The sequence below is a fragment of the Cnephaeus nilssonii genome (genome assembly GCF_951640355.1).
Source record: "Cnephaeus nilssonii genome assembly, chromosome: 14".
In the NCBI taxonomy this organism is placed as follows: Eukaryota; Metazoa; Chordata; class Mammalia; order Chiroptera; family Vespertilionidae; genus Cnephaeus; species Cnephaeus nilssonii.
Genome location: NC_137085.1, coordinates 76,585,690 through 76,611,175, shown reverse-complemented (window position 1 = coordinate 76,611,175; position 25,486 = coordinate 76,585,690). Strand labels below are relative to the sequence as shown.

Sequence of the window (25,486 nt, the reverse complement as noted above, 5' to 3'; positions counted from 1 at the left end):
ACCTGTCCCGGGGCTGTCAGAGGTGACACACCTGTCCCGGGGCTGTCAGAGGTGACACACCTGTCCCCGGGGCTGTCAGAGGTGACACACCTGTCCCGGGGCCGTCAGAGATGACACACCTGTCCCCGGGGCCGTCAGAGGTGACACACCCGTCCCAGGGCTGTCAGAGGTGACACACCCGTCCCAGGGCCGTCAGAGGTGACACACCTGTCCTCAGGGCCGTCAGAGGTGACACACCTGTCCCGGGGCTGTCAGAGATGACACACCTGTCCTCAGGGCTGTCAGAGGTGACACACCTGTCCCCGGGGCTGTCAGAGGTGACACACCTGTCCCGGGCTGTCAGAGGTGACACACCTGTCCCGGGGCTGTCAGAGGTGACACACCTGTCCCGGGGCCGTCAGAGGTGACACACCTGTCCCCGGGGCTGTCAGAGATGACACACCTGTCCTCAGGGCTGTCAGAGGTGACACACCTGTCCCGGGGCTGTCAGAGGTGACACACCTGTCCCGGGGCCGTCAGAGGTGACACACCTGTCCCCGGGGCTGTCAGAGATGACACACCTGTCCCGGGGCTGTCAGAGATGACACACCTGTCCCGGGGCTGTCAGAGGTGACACACCTGTCCCGGGGCTGTCAGAGGTGACACACCTGTCCCGGGGCTGTCAGAGGTGACACACCTGTCCCGGGGCCGTCAGAGGTGACACACCTGTCCCCGGGGCTGTCAGAGGTGACACACCTGTCCCGGGGCTGTCAGAGGTGACACACCTGTCCCCGGGGCCGTCAGAGGTGACACACCTGTCCCCGGGGCTGTCAGAGGTGACACACCTGTCCCGGGGCCGTCAGAGGTGACACACCTGTCCCGGGGCCGTCAGAGGTGACACACCTGTCCTCAGGGCTGTCAGAGGTGACACACCTGTCCCGGGGCTGTCAGAGATGACACACCTGTCCCGGGGCCGTCAGAGGTGACATACCTGTCCCGGGGCTGTCAGAGGTGACACACCTGTCCCGGGGCTGTCAGAGGTGACACACCTGTCCTCAGGGCTGTCAGAGATGACACACCTGTCCCGGGGCCGTCAGAGGTGACACACCTGTCCTCAGTGCTGTCAGAGGTGACACACCTGTCCCGGGGCCGTCAGAGGTGACACACCTGTCCTCAGGGCTGTCAGAGGTGACACACCTGTCCCCGGGGCTGTCAGAGATGACACACCTGTCCCGGGGCTGTCAGAGGTGACACACCTGTCCCCGGGGCTGTCAGAGGTGACACACCTGTCCTCAGTGCTGTCAGAGGTGACACACCTGTCCCGGGGCCGTCATAGGTGACACACCTGTTCCGGGGCTGTCAGAGGTGACACACCTGTCCTCAGGGCTGTCAGAGATGACACACCTGTCCCCGGGGCTGTCAGAGATGACAACCTGTCCCGGGGCCGTCAGAGGTGACACACCTGTCCCGGGGCTGTCAGAGGTGACACACCTGTCCCGGGGCTGTCAGAGGTGACACACCTGTCCCGGGGCTGTCAGAGGTGACACACCTGTCCTCAGGGCTGTCAGAGGTGACACACCTGTCCTCAGGGCTGTCAGAGGTGACACACCTGTCCCGGGCTGTCAGGGGCTGGTGCTGGTACTGCTTCAGTTCTCCTCGATTAGCGAGTGAGCTCTAAGCTCTCTCAGAGCAGGCCCTCATATAATCCGTTCCCCATGGAAGGCAACAGAGCCTTACACTCTGAATCGATGGAGAGATAGCAAACAGAAAAGACTGTTATTGCTGTTAAGTACAATAGACTCTCACTGTAACTTCAGTAATTATATTTCTCGAAAATGTTAGGTAAATGTCTACCTTAAGAGGGTTAAAGGTCCAGGAGTCAGAAGTCATAGTTTAAATATTGGTTAGCTGACTTCCCCTGGCTCACACCTTCATGGCCCACCCGTCAGGTGAAACCAGGGGCGCCTGAGCCAGGCTGTGGCCTGGTCCCCGTCCTGACAGATGCTCCCGCTGCACAGGGTTCAGCTCCCCTCCAGAGCTCTATCCTGCGGTCCCGGGTCCTCGCTCCAGAACGCGTCCGTCTCCGAGACCCTTGGGGCGTTGGTGCCGTCACTCTCCTCAGCTCCCCCTGCGCAGCCCCCCCCCCCCGCCCCGCTCCACATGGGAGCACCGCTGGCCTCCCGTGGCGCCTGGGGACCAGCCTCTGAGAACACGCGGCAGAAGCGAACTCCTGCGTCAGGATGATGCCCAGTGACGTCAGCAGATGGCTGACTGACACCAGATGCAGAGGCTACACAGCCATCGGAGGGCTCATCTTTACTTTATGGTCTTTGTCACACTGAACGGTGACTCTTCCAACTAACTGGAAGCTTCTCTGAACTTAGCATTTCCAGGTGACTTCTGTATTGGATGTCACTCCATTTTCCTGTCTGAGAAAAAGGCTCACCTGGACGGAGAGGCATTGGTTTAGCATTCTGGGAGAGCAGCTAAGCAAACCAGCCGGTATCTAAGCCTTTCCGGTTCCCTGAGCCTTGCTGGCCAGGGTGTGGCTGCGGCAGAGCCTGGCGGCCCTGGGAGCATGCTGGACAGCAGCCGGGCCCAGCCCGAGGCCCCAGCCCGAGGCCCCAGTGCCATGCCGCGGAGCCGGGGGCTCCTGGGATAGGGAAGTGTGCCGCTCCCAGGCCAGGGCCGCCTGCTGGTAAAGGGGTGGACAGTCTCAGTGAGAGGAGCTGATGGTTTCTGAACGGGCCCTGCTGAGTGCGCACCAGGGTGCAGATCCTGCTGGGAGGGTTCTGAGACTCTGAGACGAGGCCTCCCGGGACATTTGAAGCAGGAGACACGGGAGGAGACAAGGCGGGCTGGCGAGCGCCTCCAGGGCTCTGAATAGGAGTAGGAGAGCCTCTTCCAGAGGACGTGGTCCAGGGCCCCGCACGCCCTGGGGTCCTTTGCTGTCCCTGTTATTTGGAGCCTACCTTTCATTGTCATTCAAAAGGCATTGCAAAGTAGGCCACTGAGTTCTAAGCGTGGCCCACGAGCAGTTTCTGGGGACTCACACGTGTGGGTGGATCACCAGCTCTCATCTCAGGGCCTGGGCTCCGGGGACAGGACCCGCTTTCCTTCTCCCAGAGGACAGACACCAGTTCTTCCTCGGTGACCCTCACATCCGAGGGACTTGCTGGGACGTTGTGCCCCGGCTGGGGCCGTTTGCACTGTAGGTCACCATCGTGGTTAGTTCTCCAGGCCCTTGGAGGAGACAGCCCGTGTCTGAAACACCACGCTACCCCCATGGGGATGGGTGTCTGAGGATGCCGAGGTCCCTGTCACACTCCGGCGGGTGTGGTGTCCTGCCCAACACGCTGTCTTCTTTCCTTTCTTCTTAACTTCCAGGCAGATTTGCTGAAGAAAGGTAAGTCCCTGGAGGCCTCCCAGCGCGCAGCCTGCCAGCCGCGTCCTGCGGAGCCTGCAGCGCACCGGAGGGAGCTGCTCCGAGAGAGACTTCTGCCCAACACTGCATCCGAGCAGCCATGGCTCCTCCAGGCCTCGGACCCGGCCATGGGAACCTTTGAATTCTGCCGAGATGTACAGCATAATTAGCATGATAGTGATTAAATCTGTGTTTTCTATTTTAATTTTAGGGACCTGTTGCAATGCGAGTGGCAAAATTAGCAATTAATCAGGGGATGGAGGTAAGTTTCTTAGTGGTTGAGTTTGTTGTTGAAGTAGGTATTGGAGATTTAACTTAAACGAACCATGTTTACACTTCTACATTATATTTTAATGTTCTAAAATATAGCTGTTTCAATGCCACTGTCACTGAAAGCTACTGACGTTCTCTTTATTTTATTTTATCTTTATTGTTGAAAATATTACAGACGTCCCTCTTTCCCCCCATTGACCCCCTCCACCCCTCACCCCTGCCCCAGGCCTTCACCGCACTATTGTCTGTCCATGGGCTGTGCATATATGCATGAAAGGTCTTTAGTTAATCTCTTCCCAGCCCCAACCCCCCCTTCCCTCTGAGGTTCAACAGTCTGTTCCATGCTTCTGTGTCTCTGGGTCTGTTTTGTCCATCAGTTTATTTTGTTCATTAGATTCCACATATGAGTGAAATCATGTACTACTTGTCTTTCTCTGACTGGCTTATTTCACTGAGCATAATACTCATTTAATTCTGCAAATAGGTGCTGTTAGTTAACTCAGTATCATAATCACAGAATTGGGTGGTTTCTCTGACGGCCGCACAGCTTGTGGTTTTCCCATTGAGTTAACAGACTTCCTGACTGTAGTCCATGGAGAACCAGAGCGAAGGGCCTTCTGCGCATTCTCATGCTGGCACCTTGTTAGCGAACATGCATCGGGGCGCCTGGCTCTGCACTTGGCACTCCTGGGTGCTGCCTGCAGGGAGACACGTGAAGCAGGCAGCCAGGCGCGTCCGGGCCGTCCTGGGCGGGCTCCGGCGGTGGAGGCCAGGCAGGCAGGGCGGGCAGCCTTGGCGTGGCCTTGCACTTGCAGCAGTTCTATTTTGGCTAAACGATGGGAGTTTTTAAGAAAGGTGCTTATTCCTTGCATATCCAGAGCCCACTGTACTATCGTAGGCTTCCCAGCAGTAAAAAGAAAGTGAATTTGTTGGCAATAATGCAGTTTTTAACATTTACAAAGTACTTGATTGGTTTTTAAGATTTTTGCATAATAGTAACAATATTTAGTAACACACCTTAGGTGACCCTGACTGTGTGTCCTTGCCGTCACACACACACACACACACACACACACACACACCTCATTTTATTGCACTTTATTGCGCTTCACAGATAATTGCATTTCCATCAACAACCAGGCAAGACCCTCCAGCAGCACAGACGTGAGGACTCACTGAAGGCTCAGGTGATGGCTAGCATTTTTAGCAATAGAGTATGTTCTAATGAAGAAATGCACATTGTTGTTTTAGACACAGTGCAGTTGCACACTTAATGGACTGCAGTGTGGTTTAAACCTAACTTTTGTATGTGGTGGGAAACCAAAAGGTTGTGTGACTTTATTGTGGTATGTGCTCTATTGCTGTGAACTGGAGCCGAACCCGCAGCATCTCCGAGTTCTACCTGTGTGTCTAGGTACTTTATAGTCTTCACTGATTCGTTCGTCTCACCCTCAAGTACCCTCGATTGGTAGGAACTACGGGTAGCCCTTTGTGTAGATGCGCCTCTCTCGCGCACAGAGGTGAAATACCTCCCCACGGCCACATAGCTCCCACGTGGTGGAGGCAGACTTGAACCAGGCGTAGGTTCCAAATCCCCTGCTGGTCTTCCGTGTGATTTGCCACATGGCATCGAAGGCTCTGCTCTCTGGGAAAGGGGTGTTAATTTGAATTTACATTGAGTGTCCCATGCTTTCAAAAGGAATTCCTGCTGACATGAATTATGTTTTTATCCTCAGGTCGATTTAGTAACAGGGTTGGCCATAGAAGAAGCTTGTTATGCTCAGGTATGTAACAGAGTCGCAGTCATTGCCTTCGGGGTAAGTCAGATGAATTACACAAGGCTGGGCAAGGCCACACTCACCCACTCCCAAGTCACACAAATGTTCAGATTGTTTCTATTTGATTGTTTCCAGCTCTTTTGGTTGATTCTGTTCACAAACTAATGACTCTTGTCTACATAATTCAGTAAACTCTGAGAATAATTTAGTGCCGTTTATGCTACAGCTGTCTCTCTGACTTGGGTTGTATCTTGTGGGTGTGACTCGAACCCTCACTGCAGGTGCAGCGGAGAGGTGGGCGGCGGGCAGCAGTGAGCAGGTGCCTGCTGCGGAACATAGGTGTTGAAGACTCGCTGCTTTTCCTGGCATTCGCAGCCTTCCCTAGCCCTAATTCAAGTACCCAGCTTCCTGTTTTGTACACAAATTAGTGGGACTTTCTGTGGAGGAACAAGCGGTCCTTCCCTTCTCCCTTGTCCCACCCCCCCTTCCCTCCCATTCATCTCCCCTTCCTCCTATTTTTCTGAAAGATGTGACTGTTTAAGAGCACCTAAAGTAGCAAAGCACTTTGTCCTGCCTTTCCTGAGGATTAGAAACTGCCTCGGCCCCCATTAGACTGTTGTCATGGGAGGAGCGAGCGTGGAGCTCCTCTGCCTGGGCGCGTGGAAACCACCACCTGTGGTGGGTGAGCACAGCCCGTGAGTGCAGTGAACCACAGGCCTCGTACGGAGCCTCTGAGGCCGAAGAAAAAGCTTAAAAGCATCTTTGGCCACAAGTCACACCTTAACAAATGTAAAGGAACAGAAATCATACCAAGTATTCTGTCAGACCACAGTGGAATTAAACTAGAAATATAGGTGGAAAATCCCTCTTATTAATGGTGGGTTCTAATCTTTAATGAAGGTTAAGCCAGGCACATGTGTCAAAGAAGAAGTCTCAAGAGAAATTCAGATGTTGCTGAACTGAATAAAAATGAAAATGAAATTTATCAAAATTTGTGGCAATGCATTGAAAGCAATTGCTTTGAGAGAATTTGTAGCACTGAATGCATATATTAAAAAAGAAGAAATATCTAAATCAATAATTTTCCACTTTATAATTAAGAGCAAGTTAAATGTAAAATAAGCAGAAGAAAAAATAAACTTTAGAGCAGAAATCAATGAAAATAGAAAAACAATAGAAAAAGATTTAAAAAAACAAAAGTTGGTTCTTTGTAAAACTCTATAATATTGATAAACTTCTAGCCAGGCAACCAAGGATAAAAGAGAGAAGATAAAAATTACCAACATCAGAAATGCAAGAAGGTCCATCACTACAGGTGCCACGGACACTAAGGAGAATAAAGGAATACTATCAACAGCTCTTTGCCCCAAAATTTGATAACCTAGATAAAATGGACCAATTCCTTGAAATACACAAAATACCAGAATTCACACAAGGAGAAATCACCTGAGTAGTATGTTTGTTAAAGAAATTAAATCAATAATTAACCTTCCAAAATAGGAAGCGTCAGACCCAGGTGGTTTCACTGGTGAATTCTTTCTGACATTTAAGGAAGAAATTCTATCAGGTCTTTTTCAGAAAATAGAAGCAGAAGGAACACTTTCTGAAACTTATTCTATGAGAGCAGTATTGCCTTGATACCAAAACCAAAGAAATTACAAAAAAAGGAAAACTGCAGACTTCTATTTCTGATGAACACAGACATAAAAATTCTCAACAAAGAACTAGCAAATCAAATCCAACAATGTATAACAAGAAGTATATGCCATAACCAGATATGCAAGGCTCATTCAGCACTCAAAAATCAATTAATGTAATCCACCACATCAATAGACTAAGCAGGAGAAATACAATTATATTAACAGATGAGGAAAAGGAATTTGACAAAATCCAACACCCATTCACGATTAAAAATTCTCAGCAAATTATGATTAGAGGGGAGCTTTCTCAACTTATTAAGAATATCTACAAAAACCTACAGCTAATATATTTAACTAGAGGCCCGGTGCATGGATTCGTGCACCAGTGGGATCCCTCGGCCTGGCCTGCACCCTCTTGCAATCTGGGACCCCTCGGGGGATGTCAGACTGCCAGTTTTAGCCTGATCCCCACAGGCCAGGCCAAGGGACCCCACCGGTGCACGAATCTGTGCACCGGGCCTCTAGTATGCATATAACATCTTTGGTTAATCTGTTCCCACCCTCCCTCCTCCCCACTACCTCTGAGATTCATCAGTCTGTTCCATGTTTCCATGCCTGTGCATTGAGCGTCTGCCCCCTGGTGGTCAGTGCCTGTCATAGCTACTGGGCAAACGGTCACTTAGGCTTTTATATATATAGATGATCAGGAACAGGGCAAGGATGTACCCTCTCACCACTTCTTTTTAGCATCTACTAGAAGTTCTGGCTAATAGAATAAGACAAAAAGAAATGAAAGTTTGCCCTGACTGGTTTGGCGCAGTGGATAGAGCGTCAGCCTGCGGACTGAAGGGTCTCGGGTTCGATTTCGGTCAAGGGCACGTACCCTGGTTGCGGCACATCGCCAGTAGGGGGTGTGCAGGAGGCAGCTGATTGATGTTTCTCTCTCATCGATGTTTCTAACTCTCTATCCCTCTCCCTTCCTCTCTGTAATAAAATCAATAAAATATATTTTAAAAAAGAAAGAAAAGAAAGGAAAGTTGTACAGATTGGGAGGGAGGAAATAAAACTGTATTCATATATTACATGATTGCCTATGTAGAAAATCCCAAATAATCAACCAAAAAATCACACTAACTCATAAGCAAGTACAGCAAGATTGCATGACACGGGGTTAATATATACAAAAGTAAGTTGCTTCCCTATATACCAGCAATGAAGAATTTAAATTAAAAGCACAATATCATTTACATTAGCACAAAAAAAAATACTTAGGTATAAATCTAACAAAATATTTGCAAGGTCTATAGGAGGAAAACTATAAAACTGGTGAAAAATCAAAATCTAAGTAAGCCCGCTGGTGTGGCTCAGTGGTTGAGTATTGACCTATGAACCAGGAGATCACAGTTCCATTCCTGGTCAGGGCACATGCCTGGGTTGCAGGCTTAATCCTCTGTGGGGGCGTGCAGGAGGCAGCCTATCAATGATTCTCTCTCATCATTGATGTTTCTATATCTCCCTCTCCTTTCCTCTCTGAAATCAATAAAGATACATTTTTAAAAAAAGATCTAAGTCAATGGAGAGATGGCCCATGTTTATGGATAGTAGGATTTAATATTATTAAGATTTCACTTCTTCACAACATGACCTATATATCAATGCAATCCCAATACAAATCCCAACAAGCTACTTTATATTGGCAAACTGTTTCTAAAGTTTACATGGGAAGTCCAAAGACCCAGGTTAGCCAACACAAGATTGAAGGAGACCAAAGTTTGAAGACTGACACCACCCGACTTCAAGACTGACTATAACGCTACAGCAATCAAGACAGTGTGGTCAAATCAAACGAAGGACTTGTATGCATGCATATAAGCATAAACAATGGACGCAAAACTCTGGGGGGTGAGGGCATGTATGGGTGTGGGGTGGGGGGGAATGGTAAGATATGTACACATATAATACCTCAATAAAAAAAAAAAAAAAAGACAGTGTGGTCATGGCCAAAAGACAGACAAATGGACCACTGGGACGGAATGGGGAACCCAGAAGTAGACTCATACAAATATAGTCAGCTGATCTTTGACACGTGAACAAAGGCAATTCTACACAGAGGAGATAGGTCTTGAAAGCAAATAGTACTAAGGCATCTGGACATGCAACTTACAAAACAATGAATCTAGATGCTGGCCTTACACCCTTCATAAACATTAACTCAGAATGGGCCGTAGACTTTAAAATGAAAAACTATAAAACCTCTTGAAGATAACAGAAAATCTAGGTGACTTTGGACTTAGCAGTGACTTTTTAGATATACCACCAGAAGTATAAAAATGAGAGGAAAAAATCATGTTTGACTTTATTAAAATGAATACTCTGCAAAAGACACGGTGAAGAGAATAAAAAGACACGCTGCAGTCTGGGGGGGAAATCTTTGCAAAACAGTTATGAAGGATGTGTGTCTAAACATGCAAACAACTTAAAACTCAGCAACAAGAAAATAACCCATTGAAAGGTTATTTCTTTAATGAAGGTTAAGCCAGGCACATGTGTTAAGAGATCTGAACAGAGATCTCACCAGAGTAGATGTATAGATGGCAAATGAGCAGACGAAAAGATCCTCAACATCATATGTCATTAAGAAATGTAAATAAAAATGAGCTACAATTTGGCCATTTCTTACAATGTTAAGCAGTCTGACCCTGTGGTCCAGCAGGATGTGTTTAAGCAGGCAAGCTGAGACTTAGCCCGCACCATGTTCAGGGCAGCTTTATTTATAATGCCCAGATGGCCTTCGGGAGGGGATGGATAGATTGTGGGGCCCCCTGACAGTGGCGTATTAGCCCACGATAACCGGAAATGACTTACCCTGCCACAGAAAGGTGTAAGAAACTTTAGTGCGTATTGCTAAGTGCAGGACTTCAATCAAAAGGCTGTATACTACATGATTTCAACTCCATGCCATTCTGGGAGAGGCAGTGGGGTCAGGCAGGGATGAATTGTGGGCCATCGGGATGTTTAAAGCGGGAATTTTTCTGTAGGACACTGTAATAGTGGATCTGCACACACATTTGTCAGAGTCCGTGAAAGATGCCACTTGGTGAGCCCTAATGCAAACTTTGGGCTTCAGTTAGTAATAATATATGGGTGTTGGTTTCATCAGTGGTAACACATGTACCACAGTCAGGCGACGTGTTAATACTAGAGGAGATGGTTGGGGTCCTGAGGGAGTCTATGGAACTCTGAACTTTGGCTCAATTTTTTGTGTGAACCTAACCTAAAATTGTCTAAAAAATAAAGCCTATTAATTTTTAAAGTATATTTGAAATGGAGAAAAACCATAGTTGGAATTAGAATAATAAATTTGGCCACATAATTAGAATTGTTCAGATGACTACTAGATTTCAAAATTTAGATTGTGCTCTAATTAGTTTTCTTAGATAAAACTTGTCAAAACTGCTTTCCCAGTGTTTACTTTTTGTGCCATAACGTACCATTTTGTTCCTCTTAGACCATTCCCACGAAGGACAGACTCGAAGGGCTTCTGGCTTTTAAGGAGAAAAGGTCCCCTCGCTATAAGGGGGAGTAGACACACAGCGAGCAGCCTGGGAAGCGCCGGTGCAACATGTGCTTCCGGGAGGCTCAGCGCCTCAGCACCGTGGCCGGAGCGAGGAGCGGCGAGCCGGAGGCGCCCCTGGAGGCGACCCACGTGCACGTGTCCCACTGTGTAATGCCACTCAGCCAGTGTAAGCTAGTGTCCCGTCGAAACAGATCCAAACGTAGGTAGGCTTTTACAATATTTCCTGCATATGAAGCTTTCTGTTCTTAGTTTTTTATGTGAATAATGTATATATTGCACTCCAGGGATAATGTTGATTGTAAGTCTACTGTGCTGCAATATGAAAATAAAATTATTTCTATAGACCCAAAATGCGAAGTCATACAAGTAAAGTTTCTAAGGGAGCATACACACATGCACACACACATGCATCTCACACTGAAAAATGAATGGATAGATATTCTAAGTGAAATTGATCAGATCTAAATAAAATTAGTGAAAAGTAAACGGGAATTTTTCTCTCAGCCCATTCTTTTTTAATTGAATAAAACATCGTGTGTGGGATTTTAGAAGAAACCAGCTTTCCCTGCTGGTCCTTTCAGGTGAGCTCAGTCGTCAGAGACAGGCCAGGCCTCGCGAGGCCACCTGCAGGCCTGGCACCTGCTGCTCAGCCTCCGGCACGTGGCTGGCCCTGGCCTCCCCAGAAACAAAATGGCAGCCAGAGTCGTGGCTTAAGGGTGCGGTGCCTCCCCACCCGCTCCAATTCCTCGAACCTGATTTCAGGAAGGAAAGGAGGTGGCTTTCCCCCTGGCCAGGCAGAGCCTCCAGACTGAAGGCAGCTGGCAGGTCACGGTGGGGTGCCTTGCCGGGGGGGTGGGGGGGTGCTATGGGAGCCTGGGGGACTGTGGACTGAGTGTGCGGGAGGAGGACATCACGGTCCTGAAGGAGCTGAGCTGCCTTTCCTTGGTGTTTGGTTCATCACACCAGGCTGCCTGCCTGCGGGCGGCACAACCCCAGAGGGAAGCCCTGCTCTCTGGGACCTGTGCCTCATTTAAGTCCCCGCAGCCCCGCCCTGAACGCTGTGGGGGGCAGGGCCTGTGCCTCTAGGACACATTCAGGATGCCTGTTCCTTGCAGCCCGCACTCACTCGGCATCGCGACCTCCTTCCTTTTGGAAAGTGTATATATGCTTAAAAACGCAACACCTGAAAACAAACAGTCCATTAAAACTTGGGCAGAGGACCTGAATAGACACCTCTCCAAAGAGGACATACCGATGCCAAGAGACATATGAAAAGATGTTCAAGGTCACTAACCATCAGAGAGATGCAACTTAAAACCACAATGAGATATCACCTCACATCTGTCAGAATGGCTACATCAATAAATCAACAAACAACAAGAGCTGGTGAGGATGTGGAGAAAAGAGAATACTCGTGCACTGCTGGTGGGAATGCAGACTGGTGCAGCCACTGTGGGAAACAGTATGGAGTTTCCTCAAAAAATTAAAAATGGAACTGCCTTATGACCTAGTGATTCTACTTCTGGGAATTTATCTGAAGAAACCAGAAACACAATTGGAAAGAATATATGCCCCCTATGTTTATCGCAGCGTTATTTACAATAGCCAAGATTTGGAAGCAGCCCAAGTGCCCATCAGTAGTTGAGTGGGTAAAAAAGCTGTGGGACATTTACCCAACGGGTTACTAGATCATAAAAAGGAAGAACATTTTACCCTTGTGACAGCATGGAGGGACCTCATAGCATTACGCTAAGTGAAAGAAGCCAGTCAGAGAAAGACAAGTGCCATATATTTCACCTAGAGTTTAATGAACAAACTGAACTAATGAGCAAAATGCAGAGACTTGTAGATAGAGAGCAGGCAGACAGCTGGAGGTGGGGGGACAGGGATTGAGCAAAAAGAACTCAGGGACAGGAACGACAGTGTGGTTATTGCATGGGGAGGAGGGGAGGCAGAGGTGGAAGAGGGTGTGGGGGTATAATAGTGATGAAAAAATGTTTAAAGAAACTGAGACACAGTGTTTGTATCCAGAGGGACACACCAGAGTAGACAGCCTTCTCGGCAGCTGGAGCTGCATCGAGGCCCTGAGACCAGCGAGTTTGAGGACTGGAGGCCCAGCAGCCACACCCATCAGAAGGAAGCGGGTGTGGGTGGGGCTCCTCCTGTGCTTTCGGGGAAGCCTGGCAGCATCTTGTCTGTCTGCACTGCTCAGACTCAGCACTGTATTCCGCTCTCGGCGTCCCCGTTTCAGGTGGCTGTCGATGTCCCTGGACAGCACACGGGCTCTTAGGCCACGTTTCCCCTCCTCTGAACCTGCAGTGAGACCTCGGGCAGCGCACCCGCCCGCTTCCTCATCTGTACGGGTCCAGTAGCTGCTCACGATCATGGCAGGCAGACAGCGGTGTCCGGGCCAAGGGCTTTGCATCAGCCGGTGGTCTTCTCTGGATGTTTCCCATTTCAGAAGAGATGTGTTGGGGCAGGGCAGTGGGTCTCAGACCACGTCGGACTCAGGGCCTGTTCAGAGCCTGGGAAGAGAATGTGAGAGAAAACTGGTCCTCAGTTGAGCCCATTGAGGCGCTGGGGCCTGTGAGGCTACCACCGGGTGAAGAAAGGCCTGTGGGCCCCGCACACACTTACGCTGGCCGCTCTCACTTGTCCAGACAGAGATGAGGACTCTAGGCAACGGGTGCAACTTCCCTCCCCGGGCCCAGGGGTTGCGGGCTGAGAGGACGGCTCGGCTAACTTGAGCTTCGCCCCTCTGTGGGCTGAGCGGGTGGGACTGTCACTGTCTTCGCTGCTCCCTGGGGGCTGGGCCAGAAGAGGCGCAGAAAACTCCGCCCGAGGCGGCCCTGGGTTACTGCCGCCGGGCCTGTGGGGCGAGCAGGAGCTCTGCTGTTCTCAGAAAAGGGATCGTGCGGACAGGACCAGTGTGAGGGCCGGAGGGCGGGCCGCCCAGAGGAACACAGCCCACTTCTCACGGCCTTTGGCTGTCACGTGGCTGCCTGGCCGCCTCGTCCCAGAGGAGGTGCTGGGGACTGTGGGCCTGTCGGGGCAGCCGTGACGGACCAGGGTCAGGCAGCCTTCGCAGGCCGTGCCCTCACCGCACTGCCAGGGTCAGCCCCACGTGTTGCCAGAGCGGGCCGTGGGCACAGCTGCCACAGGCCGTGGTCGAGGGGAATCTGAACCAGCAAGCGGCCCTCCTGAGCTTTTTGAAATGAGGCTGAGTCACTCCCTGTCAGCCGCTGGGCCCGTGAAGGAACGCATCCTTTGTGCAGTTTGCGGAAATGAGTGGTTGGCAAGTGACAGTTCGGACCTCTTGCCTCTCCCCCACTAACATTTATTTTGAGTTGTTCATTGACACTTTTCCAAAACAGTTTTTATGAAGCCTAGAATTTGCTCACCAGTGGCCACAATTTGAATGCTTTAAATATACAAGAAATGTGTGTCTTGCCATAAAAGACAGGAAATGACAGCCCTGACTTGGCAGGAAGAAATTCTAATTCTTGGAGGGCTGTGATTGGCATTAATACCTGCCAGTGGTATTCCGCATTTTGATTGGCGTGTATATGCAGTTAGATTTTGTGTAATTACTGACAAGGTGGGACTTGCATCTGCCATTTTGCTATTTGTTTTCTACATGCCATACTTGCTCCGACCGGTAAACAACTAAACAGTGACCTCCAGGTTCATGGGTCGACTCTCAACCACTGAACAACACTGGCCAGGCAGTGCTTTTTTTTTTTATATGTAGATTTGAGTTACTCTCTAGTGTCATTTCAACCTGAAGGACTCGATTTATATTATTTCTTGTAGGGAAGTTCTGCTAGTGACAAATTCTCTGTTTTTGTTTATCTTGGAATGTCTCAAAAATTTTATATTGATTTTTAGAGAGAGAGGAAGGAAGGAGAGAGAGAAACATCGACTGGTTGCCTCCCGCATGCACTCTGACTGGGGATGGAACTTGCAACCTGGGCTTGTGCCCTGACCAGGAATTGAACCAGTGACCCTTTGGTGCATGGGATGACACTCAACCACCTGAGCCACACTGGCCAGGGCTCTTTAAATATCCTTCCTACACCTTTCCCTTCCCGTGGAACTTCCATATGCATGTTAGTACACCTGAATGTACCCCACAGGTCTGAGTCTTTGTTCATTTTCCTTTTATCTTTTTTTCTGTTTACTTTTCTAATTTGATGATTTCTTTTGATATGTCTTCAAGTTTACTGATTCCTTTGACATCTCAGATTTGCTCTTGAGACCACTTAGTGAATTCTAGTGGCTGCTTCTTTTCCTTGTATGGGTCACACTTTCGTGTTTCTTTTCATATCTTATATTTTGTTGAATAATAAACATCCTATATAATTAAAGCCTAATGTGCAAATCAACTGAACGGCAGAATAACCGACCGGTTGCTATGACGCGCACTGATTACCAGAGGGCAGATGCTCAATGCAGGAGCTGCCCCAGGCCAGCCAAGGCGGGTGCCAGCCGGGGCCCCACTGGTCGCCCCACAGAGAGAGGCGATGGGTGGTAGCGGCAAGGGACCCATGCATGAATGTTGTGCACCGGGCCTCTAGTGTTAAATAATATGGCAACTCTGGAAATCAGATCCTTGTCCCCACCCCCCATGTTTCTGGTTGCTGTTTGTTATTGTTGCTCTTTATTTGTTGACTTGTCTGAACTAATTCTGTTGTTGGATGTGGGCACTGAAGTCTTGGTTTGGTTGGTTAATGGTCAGCTAATGATTGCACTGAGATTTCCTTAAATTCCTGGAGCCAAGAAGTCTCCATCTCACGGAGGGCTCTGTGCATGGCCAGGGAGTGTCTTCAGTGCTTCGTCAGGCAATTGGCAACCTTGCTTAGCCTGCACTTCCTTTCTGTGCAGAACCCCAAGGACAGCCAGAGGCCAGTGTTAGGGCCTTCCCAGGTCTTCCCTGCGTGTGAACACAGTTGTGCATATTCACCTTGCCTTCTGGATTACTAGGAATCGGCCAGAGCTGTGCACAGCCCTACGGACACCTCATTCCCCAGTTTCTACTTGTGGCTTTTGGTTGTCCTCTCATCTGTGCCAAGGGTTACCACTGCCTCAGGCAACTCTGAGGCTAAACAATTGTTACTGGTTGTTTGTGCAAATTCTCTGTGGAAAGCTGTTCACAGGGAAAGAGCGCTCTGTCAGGCCAGATGAAGACAAGCCCTGTGAGGGGTTCGCCTGCGGGGAGTCCCCTGGGGCCTGCCAGGCTGGTTAGATGATGAAGCATTCCTGGGAGCAGAGCTGTGGGCAATGCACAGGTGCAGGGGTGGTCAGGTCAGGCCGCCTTGACTCTGAGGCTGCTGGTTTTGGAACTCTACAAGGAGTCTGGAAAAGGGAGCGGATGCACAGCAGTGTACAATGTCACAGAGCCTAATCTTATTAAGATTCAGCAAATTTTCTTGAATAAAAGCTCCTCAGATTGTTGCAAGCTTTTGGTTGATTTCCAGCGTTCTGTAAAAATTGATTTTGACAATTATTGCGAGTGTTCTCATTGCTTATATGGAGGAGTAGATTTTTAGAGATTCTCACTGCATTTCCAGTGAGGTGACCCACCCACCTGATCCGAATGCAGTGGACGTTGTTAGTAAATAAGGTATTCAGAGTAGCTTTCTTACTAATATATCAAAACTGATGTTTATAATAATAAAAGAGTAATATGCTAATTAGAACGGACATCCTTCCAGACATCCTCTGGACAACCTTCCGGTCGAAGCCGGGGCTGCGAGGGCTGAGGCAAGCCTCGACGGCTCTGAGGGCTGAGCCCTTGCATGAATTTCGTGCATTGGGCATCCAGTTTAATAATAATATAACAATATATTGTTAGTTATCAATATTAATATTATAGTATTAGAATCCAAATTATTTGTTTACTTCTTTTTTTTATGTTTTTATTGATTTCAGAGTGTGGAAGGGAGAGAGATAGAAAGAAACATCGATGAGAGAAATATTGATGGGCTGCCTCCTGCACACCCCCTCCTGGGGTTGGCGCCCACAACCTGGACATACGGCCTGATGGGGAATCGAACCAGTGACCTCCTGGTTCATAGGTCGACTCTCAACCACTGAGCCATACCAGCTGGGCTCCCTTACTTCTGAAATGTAAAGGTTATTGAAGTCAGAGAAGGATGAGATTTACTGCTGCTGCTGTATGTCTAGTGTGTCCTGAGAAGGCCCAGGGAGCAGAACTGTGTGGCTGCCTCTGAGGCTGCCCTGGCCTAGTCATGGGGGTTGGTGTGGAGGATGTGTCCATCCAACCCTCAGTGGCTAAGCTAAAGCCACAAGCCAAAGCAAATCAACCCATAAATGCAGAATTCAAGTAGTATATATCAATTACTGGAATTCTAGCATTACCAGTGTTTTTATGTTTGAGGAAAAATATAAACTTTTCTTCCATGCTGTTAAATTCGTGCTCCACTGTTGGGCATTAGGACTGTGATGACGAAACAGTTTATTAATTTGAACTTATCAGATCTTGGGCAGGCTTTCGTGTATAGTAAGGGTTTGCTATTGATGAAATCCAGAAGTCCTTTTCTAAAAGAAAAAGTAAAATGCAAATGATCAAGATGAAATTTGAGAATTTATTTTTTCTAATATAGGCTGTGGAGCTAGATATATTCTAGTTGGTTACTGGAACATATAATTGGCCGCTGATTGAGTTTCAAAAGAATTTTTCGGTTAAGGTGACATTGAAAACAGCGGGTAGAATTTCCACGGAGTCATCACACCCCATGCGCACTGTTAACGCTCGGAGCTCCTCGGACACAGTGGCCACCTCGTGGCCTTGGTTGATTATTGGTCTGCTCCCTGGAGAAGCAGTGTCTGCTGCACGGGGCCTTTACTCCTGTAATAATTACAGCGTATTTGCCTGGAGTATTTCACACGCATCCTCTTTGGATAATGCCGGCAGGATTACCAGTAAGTAGTGACTTCTTGCTGACATTGCTCGGGAACGTGAGCATGATGAACTGAGGGTTGATGGGTTACGTGTAGATCGCTGGCTCCCAATCTCTTTGACTTTTGCTTTGCTTTTCTGAGGTGTAAAATAATCTTCTTGTGGGGCTATGTCTATTGTTTCTAACATAAATGCCAGGAGCCACTTGAGCAGAGTATCTGATTTCAGTTTTAAAGGGCAGTTTTTATAATGACCAAGAGTGACATCTGCGCCACCTCACACCGTGCCAGCGACCAGGGGCTGCAGAGACGCCCAGTTCCCCATGTCATCCACGGAAGCATTGGCGATGGGGCCTGGCCAGGAAGCGCATGGCGCGTGGTTCCCGTTCTGCCTCGGAAAGGCCCCGGTCAGGCCCAGTCCCCGGCCTGGGTCACCCAGCCGTGGGCCGCCCCTGGCGCTCTAATGGCTCCCGCAGAGCTGTCCCTGCAGGGCCTGAGGATGAGTGACTGCGACCTAACTCTCATCGCACAAATTGGAAGATGCAGACAGCTCAGATATGAGCTCAGAATGTGCTAGAAATGAGCAAATGTCTTTTGGCTTCTTAATGTTTGATGGTTAACAACTGTTCTAAGGACTCCGTCAGCAGAGGGAGAACGCGGCGCTGCCCGCAGGGACTGGGTTAGTAGACAGGTAAGGGGCACAACCTCGTGTGCGGGACGGGGAGCGGCCGGAGGCGGGGACACACGTGGCCTGTGGGGACGCTTCCGGTGGTGAGGACACAGACCCAGCGGGACCTGCACCAAGCGGGAGAAGGGTTCCCCTGACCTCCAGCTTCGGGGACAACCAGGTCCCCTCTTCTGCCTCGCCCTCTCCCCGCCCACCGCTTCTCCATTCAGGCTTTCCCGCCGAAGAGCAGGGAGCACCTCCACTCCGCCGGGACATTTGGGGAAGGACCTGGGCCCTGCGCGGGGTGGGGGCCACGCGCTCTAGTTGGCAGCCCTGGTTAGCACCCCGTGCTGAGCGGGTCACAGAGGGAGGTGCCTTCACCGAGGCCAGCGATGCCTCTGGGTGCATTTTGCTGCTCCCCTCCCCCCCACTCGCACGAGGACTAACGCCCAGGGCAGCTCTGGGTTACCGGAGGCCTCCGGCCCCGGCCGCACCGCTGAGCAGACGCCGCGCAGGCACGCCCGTGCTCCGGAGCTGGAGGAGCGCTGTTGGTACCGGCAGGCGCCCCTGAGGCCCCGCTGGCTCCGCGGGTTACCATCCACCTGTCCCTCTCGCAGGGGATGCGGGGCCCGGCCTCTGCCCGCCCCAGGAGCCCCAGGCCGCAGTGAGGGCGAGCCTGCTGTCCCCGCAGGGGCAGTGCTGCACGTTCCCGCCGCCAGGCCACCAGGCGGCTCCGGGTTTTCCCACAGGACACATCTGTCCCCACGTCACACGCCTCAAGGCCCTTGGCACAGTCGCCCTGTGTCTGCGGACTCTCCGAGCGAGGTCAGGGCCGGCCGAGGCGCAGCCCGTGTTCTCAGGAGAATGAGTCTCGGAAGGCCGGACCCTCTGTCCCAGCAGATCTGCCCTGACCGTCGCGGTACGAAGTGGCCTCGTGGCAGAGTTGCGGGCGGGCCGGGCATAGCCCCAGCTTCGGGGCCTGGTCAAGGGTTCGCACCTGCTCTGGGGGCCCCGTGCCCATGCCCTCCCGGGCTGACGCCAGGAGTGGGCGCAGGGCCTGGGCGGGCGCTGGGAAGGCTGCACCTGGAACGGGGGAACGGGGCGCAGGAGGGGGGGGTCCTGCTGGGTTCAGATGAACTCCGCTGGGTACAGCCTGTGTCCTAGCTTCACCTAGGGTTTGTTCAGCACCCGCTTCCCCAAGAAAGTCTCCCTTTGCATTTGGAGTGTGTGTGTGTGTGTGTGTGTGTGTGTGTGAGAGAGAGAGAGAGAGAGAGAGAGAGAGGGGGGGGGCGGGGGGAGAAGGGAGAGATTTTATTTGGTAACTGTTTTGGGAAACAGCGGAGAGTGGAGCTCCCTGGCTGTGCCCGGGCCCCAGGGTCTGTGGGCGGATACCACCCGGCTGGTGCACGCAGATCTGAGAAACCGGTGGCCACAGCTGGTGGCCAGGGACTCCCAGACCCCACCCGGTGCTGCCCGGCTGCGGGGGCTCCTGGGCAGACGGAGGGGCTCCCCAGGGCTCGGGCTCCCTGGGGTGTGATGGGCTGGGCGCCCTTGGGCTGACATCCATAGTTCCCCTTGAGGGCCCCTCTGACCTGTGGGAGAGAATGGCGTGGATCTGGGTGTACAGGAGGGAGTGGGCTCGGTTTAGTGGGGGCAGAAAACAACCTCAGCCGCCTCCCTGGGCGCCGCCCGCCTCCCTGGGTGCCGCCCCCCTCCCTGGGTGAGCCCGCCTCCCTGGGTGCCACCCGCCTCCCTGGGTGCTGCCCCCCTCCCTGGGTGCCGCCCCCCTCCCTGGGTGAGCCCGCCTCCCTGGGTGCTGCCCCCCTCCCTGGGTGAGCCCGCCTCCCTGGGTGCCGCCCCCCTCCCTGGGTGAGCCCGCCTCCCTGGGTGCCGCCCCCCTCCCTGGGTGCCGCCCCCCTCCCTGGGTGCCGCCTCCCTCCCTGGGTGCCGCCCCCCTCCCTGGGTGCCGCCTCCCTCCCTGGGTGCCGCCCCCCTCCCTGGGTGCTGCCCCCCTCCCTGGGTGAGCCCGCCTCCCTGGGTGCCGCCCCCCTCCCTGGGTGAGCCCGCCTCCCTGGGTGAGCCCGCCTCCCTGGGTGAGCCCGCCTCCCTGGGTGAGCCCCCCTCCCTGGGTGAGCCCGCCTCCCTGGGTGAGCCCCCCTCCCTGGGTGAGCCCGCCTCCCTGGGTGAGCCCGCCTCCCTGGGTGAGCCCCCCTCCCTGGGTGAGCCCGCCTCCCTGGGTGAGCCCCCCTCCCTGGGTGAGCCCGCCTCCCTGGGTGAGCCCCCGTCCCTGGGTGAGCCCGCCTCCCTGGGTGAGCCCCCCTCCCTGGGTGAGCCCGCCTCCCTGGGTGAGCCCGCCTCCCTGGGTGAGCCCGCCCGGCTCTGCGTCACTGGCCTCCCGGGGCGCTGGGTACGGCCCGGGTGCCCAGCAGCTCCTGGCTCAGACCCACCTGTCTCCATAGGAGCTGGCCGCCGCCAGGCCTCCGCGCAGGCACTTTTTGTCTAACAGCCACGTAGGTTGGGTGGCATTTTCACAAGAAATCGGTAAGCACAGGGGTTATGCGAAGGTCCTTTGAAAAGCCCAGGGCCTCTTAGGTGGCACTCAAGTGATAAATAAAATGTTAATAGCTGTCGGGGGGCATTTAAAACGCCCGTGACGGGGCTGGAGCCCCTCCCTGCAGACACCGCTTGGTCCTGGGGCCGCCGTGAGGAGGCCTGCACCGCGCCGGGCTCAGGGCAGGCTGTGATTTCCAAGCCGGATCTGACCTGTGCCCTCACTCAGGAGAAAGAGCTACACACACTCTAGGGGGCATCACCTGCAAAACCGGTGGTGGCTTCTCCTCCCTCCCGCTGCGCCGCACGGCCTGCGCCGTCTGTGAGCGGGGACTGTGCCCTGGTTTAGGCAGCCCCCGGCCGCACCGTCCCCGCGGTCTCAGCCTCGGCACCTCCTGTCCGCTCCAGAGGCTCCGGCCCGAGACAGCCCGGCCGGGGCTGGCCCTGCGCCCTCTGGGCAGGCCGCTCTGGGCAGGCGGCTGAGAGCCAGGTGCCCCTGCACACACCTGGGGTCGGTTGCGGGCCTTGGGGGGCAGCTGGGACCTGTGTGGCCACACACGGGCTTGGAGGGGGCGAGGTCCAGCCCAGGTGGGTCTTACAGCTGCGTGGCGGGAGCAGTGGTGCTGGGAGAGCGCCTGCTTTCCAGGGACCTGTGCCGCTGGTGGGCAGAGCCGAGGGCAGCCGCCCGCCCCGCCGCGGCCCCACCCGCTGTGTCTGCCCCACGCGCCCCACGCCCAGTGGGGCTGGGAATCTGCAGCTTAGAAACTGCCTGTCTCTGGACTTCAACCCGAACCTGCGCTTTCTCAGGGCAACGGAAACGGTGCCCAGGTCCCGCCTTACACACCACACACATACATACATACATACACACATCACAACACACATGTACCTCACGCTCCACATCACACCACATACACAAAACACACACCACACATACACTCCCACACCTTATGTACACACCACACACCAGACATATACCTCACACCTCACATACACACCACACACTACACATCACACCAGACATATACCTCATACCTCACATACACACCACACACTATACCACACACACATCACACCACACATACCTCACACCTCACACTCCACATCACACCACACACCAGACATATACCTCATACCTCACATACACACCACACATCACACCACACACACATCACACCACACATACCTCACACCTCACACTCCACATCACACCACACACCAGACATATACCTCACACCTCACATATACACCACACACTACACATCACACCAGACATATACCTCACACCTCACATACACACCACACATCACACCACACACACATCACACCACACATACCTCACACCTCACACCACATCACACCACACACCAGACATATACCTCACACCTCACATACACACCACACACTACACATCACACCAGACATATACCTCATACCTCACATACACACCACACACTACACATCACACCAGACATATACCTCACACCTCACATACACACCACACATCACACCACACACACATCACACCACACATACCTCACACCTCACACTCCACATCACACCACACACCAGACATATACCTCATACCTCACATGCTCACCACACATATACCTCACACCTCACATTCCACATCACACCACACACCAGACATATACCGCACACCTCACATACACAGCACACATCACACCACTCACCAGACATATACCTCACACCTCACATACACACCACACATCACACCACTCACCAGACATATACCTCACACCTCACATACACACCACACACCACACATCACACCACACACACATACACACATCACATGTACACTTCTCCCACACACATACACACATCACACCACACACCAGAAATATACCTCACATCTCACATACACACCACACATCACACATGATAGCACACATACACTCCTCACAAACACATACACAGAACACACACCAAACGTATACTCACCACACATATATCTCATACCTCACATACACACATCACACCACTTCACACATACACTCACCACACACACATACTACACACATACAAACACTCCATATACACACACAGCACAAACATACACAAATGGACACCAGGAAAGACAGGAGGGGGGCTGTGCTCTGTGTATTAAAAGTCAATGATAAAGAAGAAATTTAAAGGCAAACAGGGAAAAAACAGTAAGCTACAAAGTTATCCCCCTTAGTGAGCTACCAGATTTCTCAGCAGAAATTCTACAGGCCAGAAGAGAGTGTAATGACATAGTCAAAATATTGAAAGATAAAACTATCAGCCAAGCATATTCTATCCAGCAAAGATATCCTTCAGATATGACAGACAGAAACGGAGGGCGTTCCCCAGCACTGGGCCTGCCTGACAAGAAATGTTGAAAGGAGCTCTCCGACCTGGCATGGAAGAGCAAAATGGCAAAGCTATTTCAGAATAGAGTGCAGTCACTGAAGGTTAGCACAAAGGGTAAAGGGGAAACATAATTAAAAATAACAACACCTACTTCAGTTTGGCAATTAACTCACAACATAAAAAAGGGAAAATTTGTGACAAAAACGCAAAAGCGGAGGAAGAAGAAGATGAAACCCATAAAGAGAAATGAAGATAAGACATTAGTAGCATAAAAAGGGCTTTTTATCTATAAGATGTTTTACACAAACCACATGGTAACCACAAAACAAAAATCTAGAGCAAAGACACAAAACATTAAAAAAAAGAGGAAACGGAAAAAAATCATAGAAAACCACCAAACTAAAATGGCAGACAGAGAGAAAAGAAACCACAGAAATAGAGAGCAAACAAAACAAAAGACACAATGGCAGCAGTTACCCCTCATACATCAGTAATTACCCTAGATGTGAATGAGCGACCTCACCACTCAAAAGACACAAAGGAGTGGGGTGGATTAAAGATAACTATGTGCTGCCAGAGGGAGACCCAGCTCAGCTCCAAAGACACACACAGGCTCGAAGGGAAGGGCTGGAAGATGGTACTCCAAGCCAATGGCAGCCAAGGAAAGGGGGTGTATCCCTCATCATACCAAGCAAGACCGACTTCAAGCCAAAAAGGTAACAAATTTTAGGATTTTTTGCTCTATTTCTGTGAAAACTTCTGTTGGAATTTTGATAGGAATTGTATTGAATCTGTAGATTGCTTTAGGTAAGATGGACATCGCTGTTAATTCTTCTAATCCATGAGCACAGACTGTATTTTCATTTCTTTGTGTGTTCTTCAGTTTTCTTCAACAATGTCTTTAGTTTTCAGTGTACAGGCCTTTCATCTCCTTGGTTAAGCTTATCCTAGGTATCAGGTTCTTGTCGTCATTGTAAATGAGGTTGTTTCGTTAATTTTTCATTGTTAGTATATACTGGTATGTGTTCCTTAAGATCACTGTTTCTTTGTCGACTTTCTGTCTAGATGATTTACCCATTGATGTAAGTGGGTGTCAGAGTCCCTACTGTTACTGTATTGCAGTCAGTTTTCCCCTTTAGGCCTGCTAATAGCTGTTTGAAATATATCGGTACTCCCATGTTGTGTGTATATATATATTGGTAAGTGTTATGTCTTCTTAATAGATTGTCCCCTTTAACATAATACCCATCTTTGTCTTTTTGCTTCCTACAGCTCTGGGGCCGAGGCTGGGTGTGTAAGACTGAGGCTGGGTGTGTAAGGCTGAGGCTGGGTGTGTAAGGCTGAGGTTGGGTGTGTGGGGCTGAGGCTGGGTGTGTGGGGCCGAGGCTGGGTGTGTAAGGCTGAAGCTGGGTGTGTAAGACTGAGGCTGGGTGTGTAAGGCTGAAGCTGGGTGTGTAAGACTGAGGCTGGGTGTGTAAGGCTGAAGCTGGGTGTGTAAGACTGAGGCTGGGTGTGTAAGGCTGAGGCTGGGTGTGTGGGGCTGAGGCTGGGTGTGTAAGGCCGAGGCTGGGTGTGTAAGGCTGAGGCTGGGTGTGTAAGGCTGAGGCTGGGTGTGTGGGGCTGAGGCTGGGTGTGTGGGGCCGAGGCTGGGTGTGTAAGGCTGAAGCTGGGTGTGTAAGACTGAGGCTGGGTGTGTAAGGCTGAAGCTGGGTGTGTGGGGCCGAGGCTGGGTGTGTAAGGCCGAGGCTGGGTGTGTAAGGCTGAGGCTGGGTGTGTAAGGCTGAGGTTGGGTGTGTGGGGCTGAGGCTGGGTGTGTGGGGCCGAGGCTGGGTGTGTAAGGCTGAAGCTGGGTGTGTAAGACTGAGGCTGGGTGTGTAAGGCTGAAGCTGGGTGTGTAAGACTGAGGCTGGGTGTGTAAGGCTGAGGCTGGGTGTGTGGGGCTGAGGCTGGGTGTGTAAGGCCGAGGCTGGGTGTGTAAGGCTGAGGCTGGGTGTGTGGGGCTGAGGCTGGGTGTGTGAGGCTGAGGCTGGGTGTGTAAGGCTGAGGCTGGGTGTGTGGGGCCGAGGCTGGGTGTATAAGGCCGAGGCCGGGTGTGTGGGGCTGAGGCTGGGTGTGTAAGGCTGAGGCTGGGTGTGTGGGGCTGAGGCTGGGTGTGTGGGGCTGAGGCTGGGTGTGTAAGGCTGAGGCTGGGTGTGTGGGGCCGAGGCTGGGTGTGTAAGGCCGAGGCCGGGTGTGTGGGGCTGAGGCTGGGTGTGTAAGGCTGAGGCTGGGTGTGTAAGGCTGAGGCTGGGTGTGTGGGGCTGAGGCTGGGTGTGTGGG

At 51.6% G+C, this 25,486-nt stretch overlaps 1 protein-coding gene across 2 annotated transcripts in view; it reads left to right on the top strand.

The window, feature by feature from the left end:
- Positions 1-12,265, top strand: part of AUH (AU RNA binding methylglutaconyl-CoA hydratase) — a 202,409-nt gene extending 190,144 nt beyond the window's left edge. For both annotated transcript variants that reach the window (XM_079791346.1, XM_079791345.1), the window contains 3 exons: positions 3,615-3,665; positions 5,413-5,460; positions 10,603-12,265. In XM_079791346.1, coding sequence (XP_079647472.1) covers positions 3,615-3,665; positions 5,413-5,460; positions 10,603-10,680 — 177 coding nt within the window. In that variant the 3' untranslated portion in view covers positions 10,681-12,265. The remainder of the gene's footprint in view (positions 1-3,614; positions 3,666-5,412; positions 5,461-10,602) is intronic.
- The last annotated feature ends 13,221 nt before the right edge of the window (positions 12,266-25,486 follow it).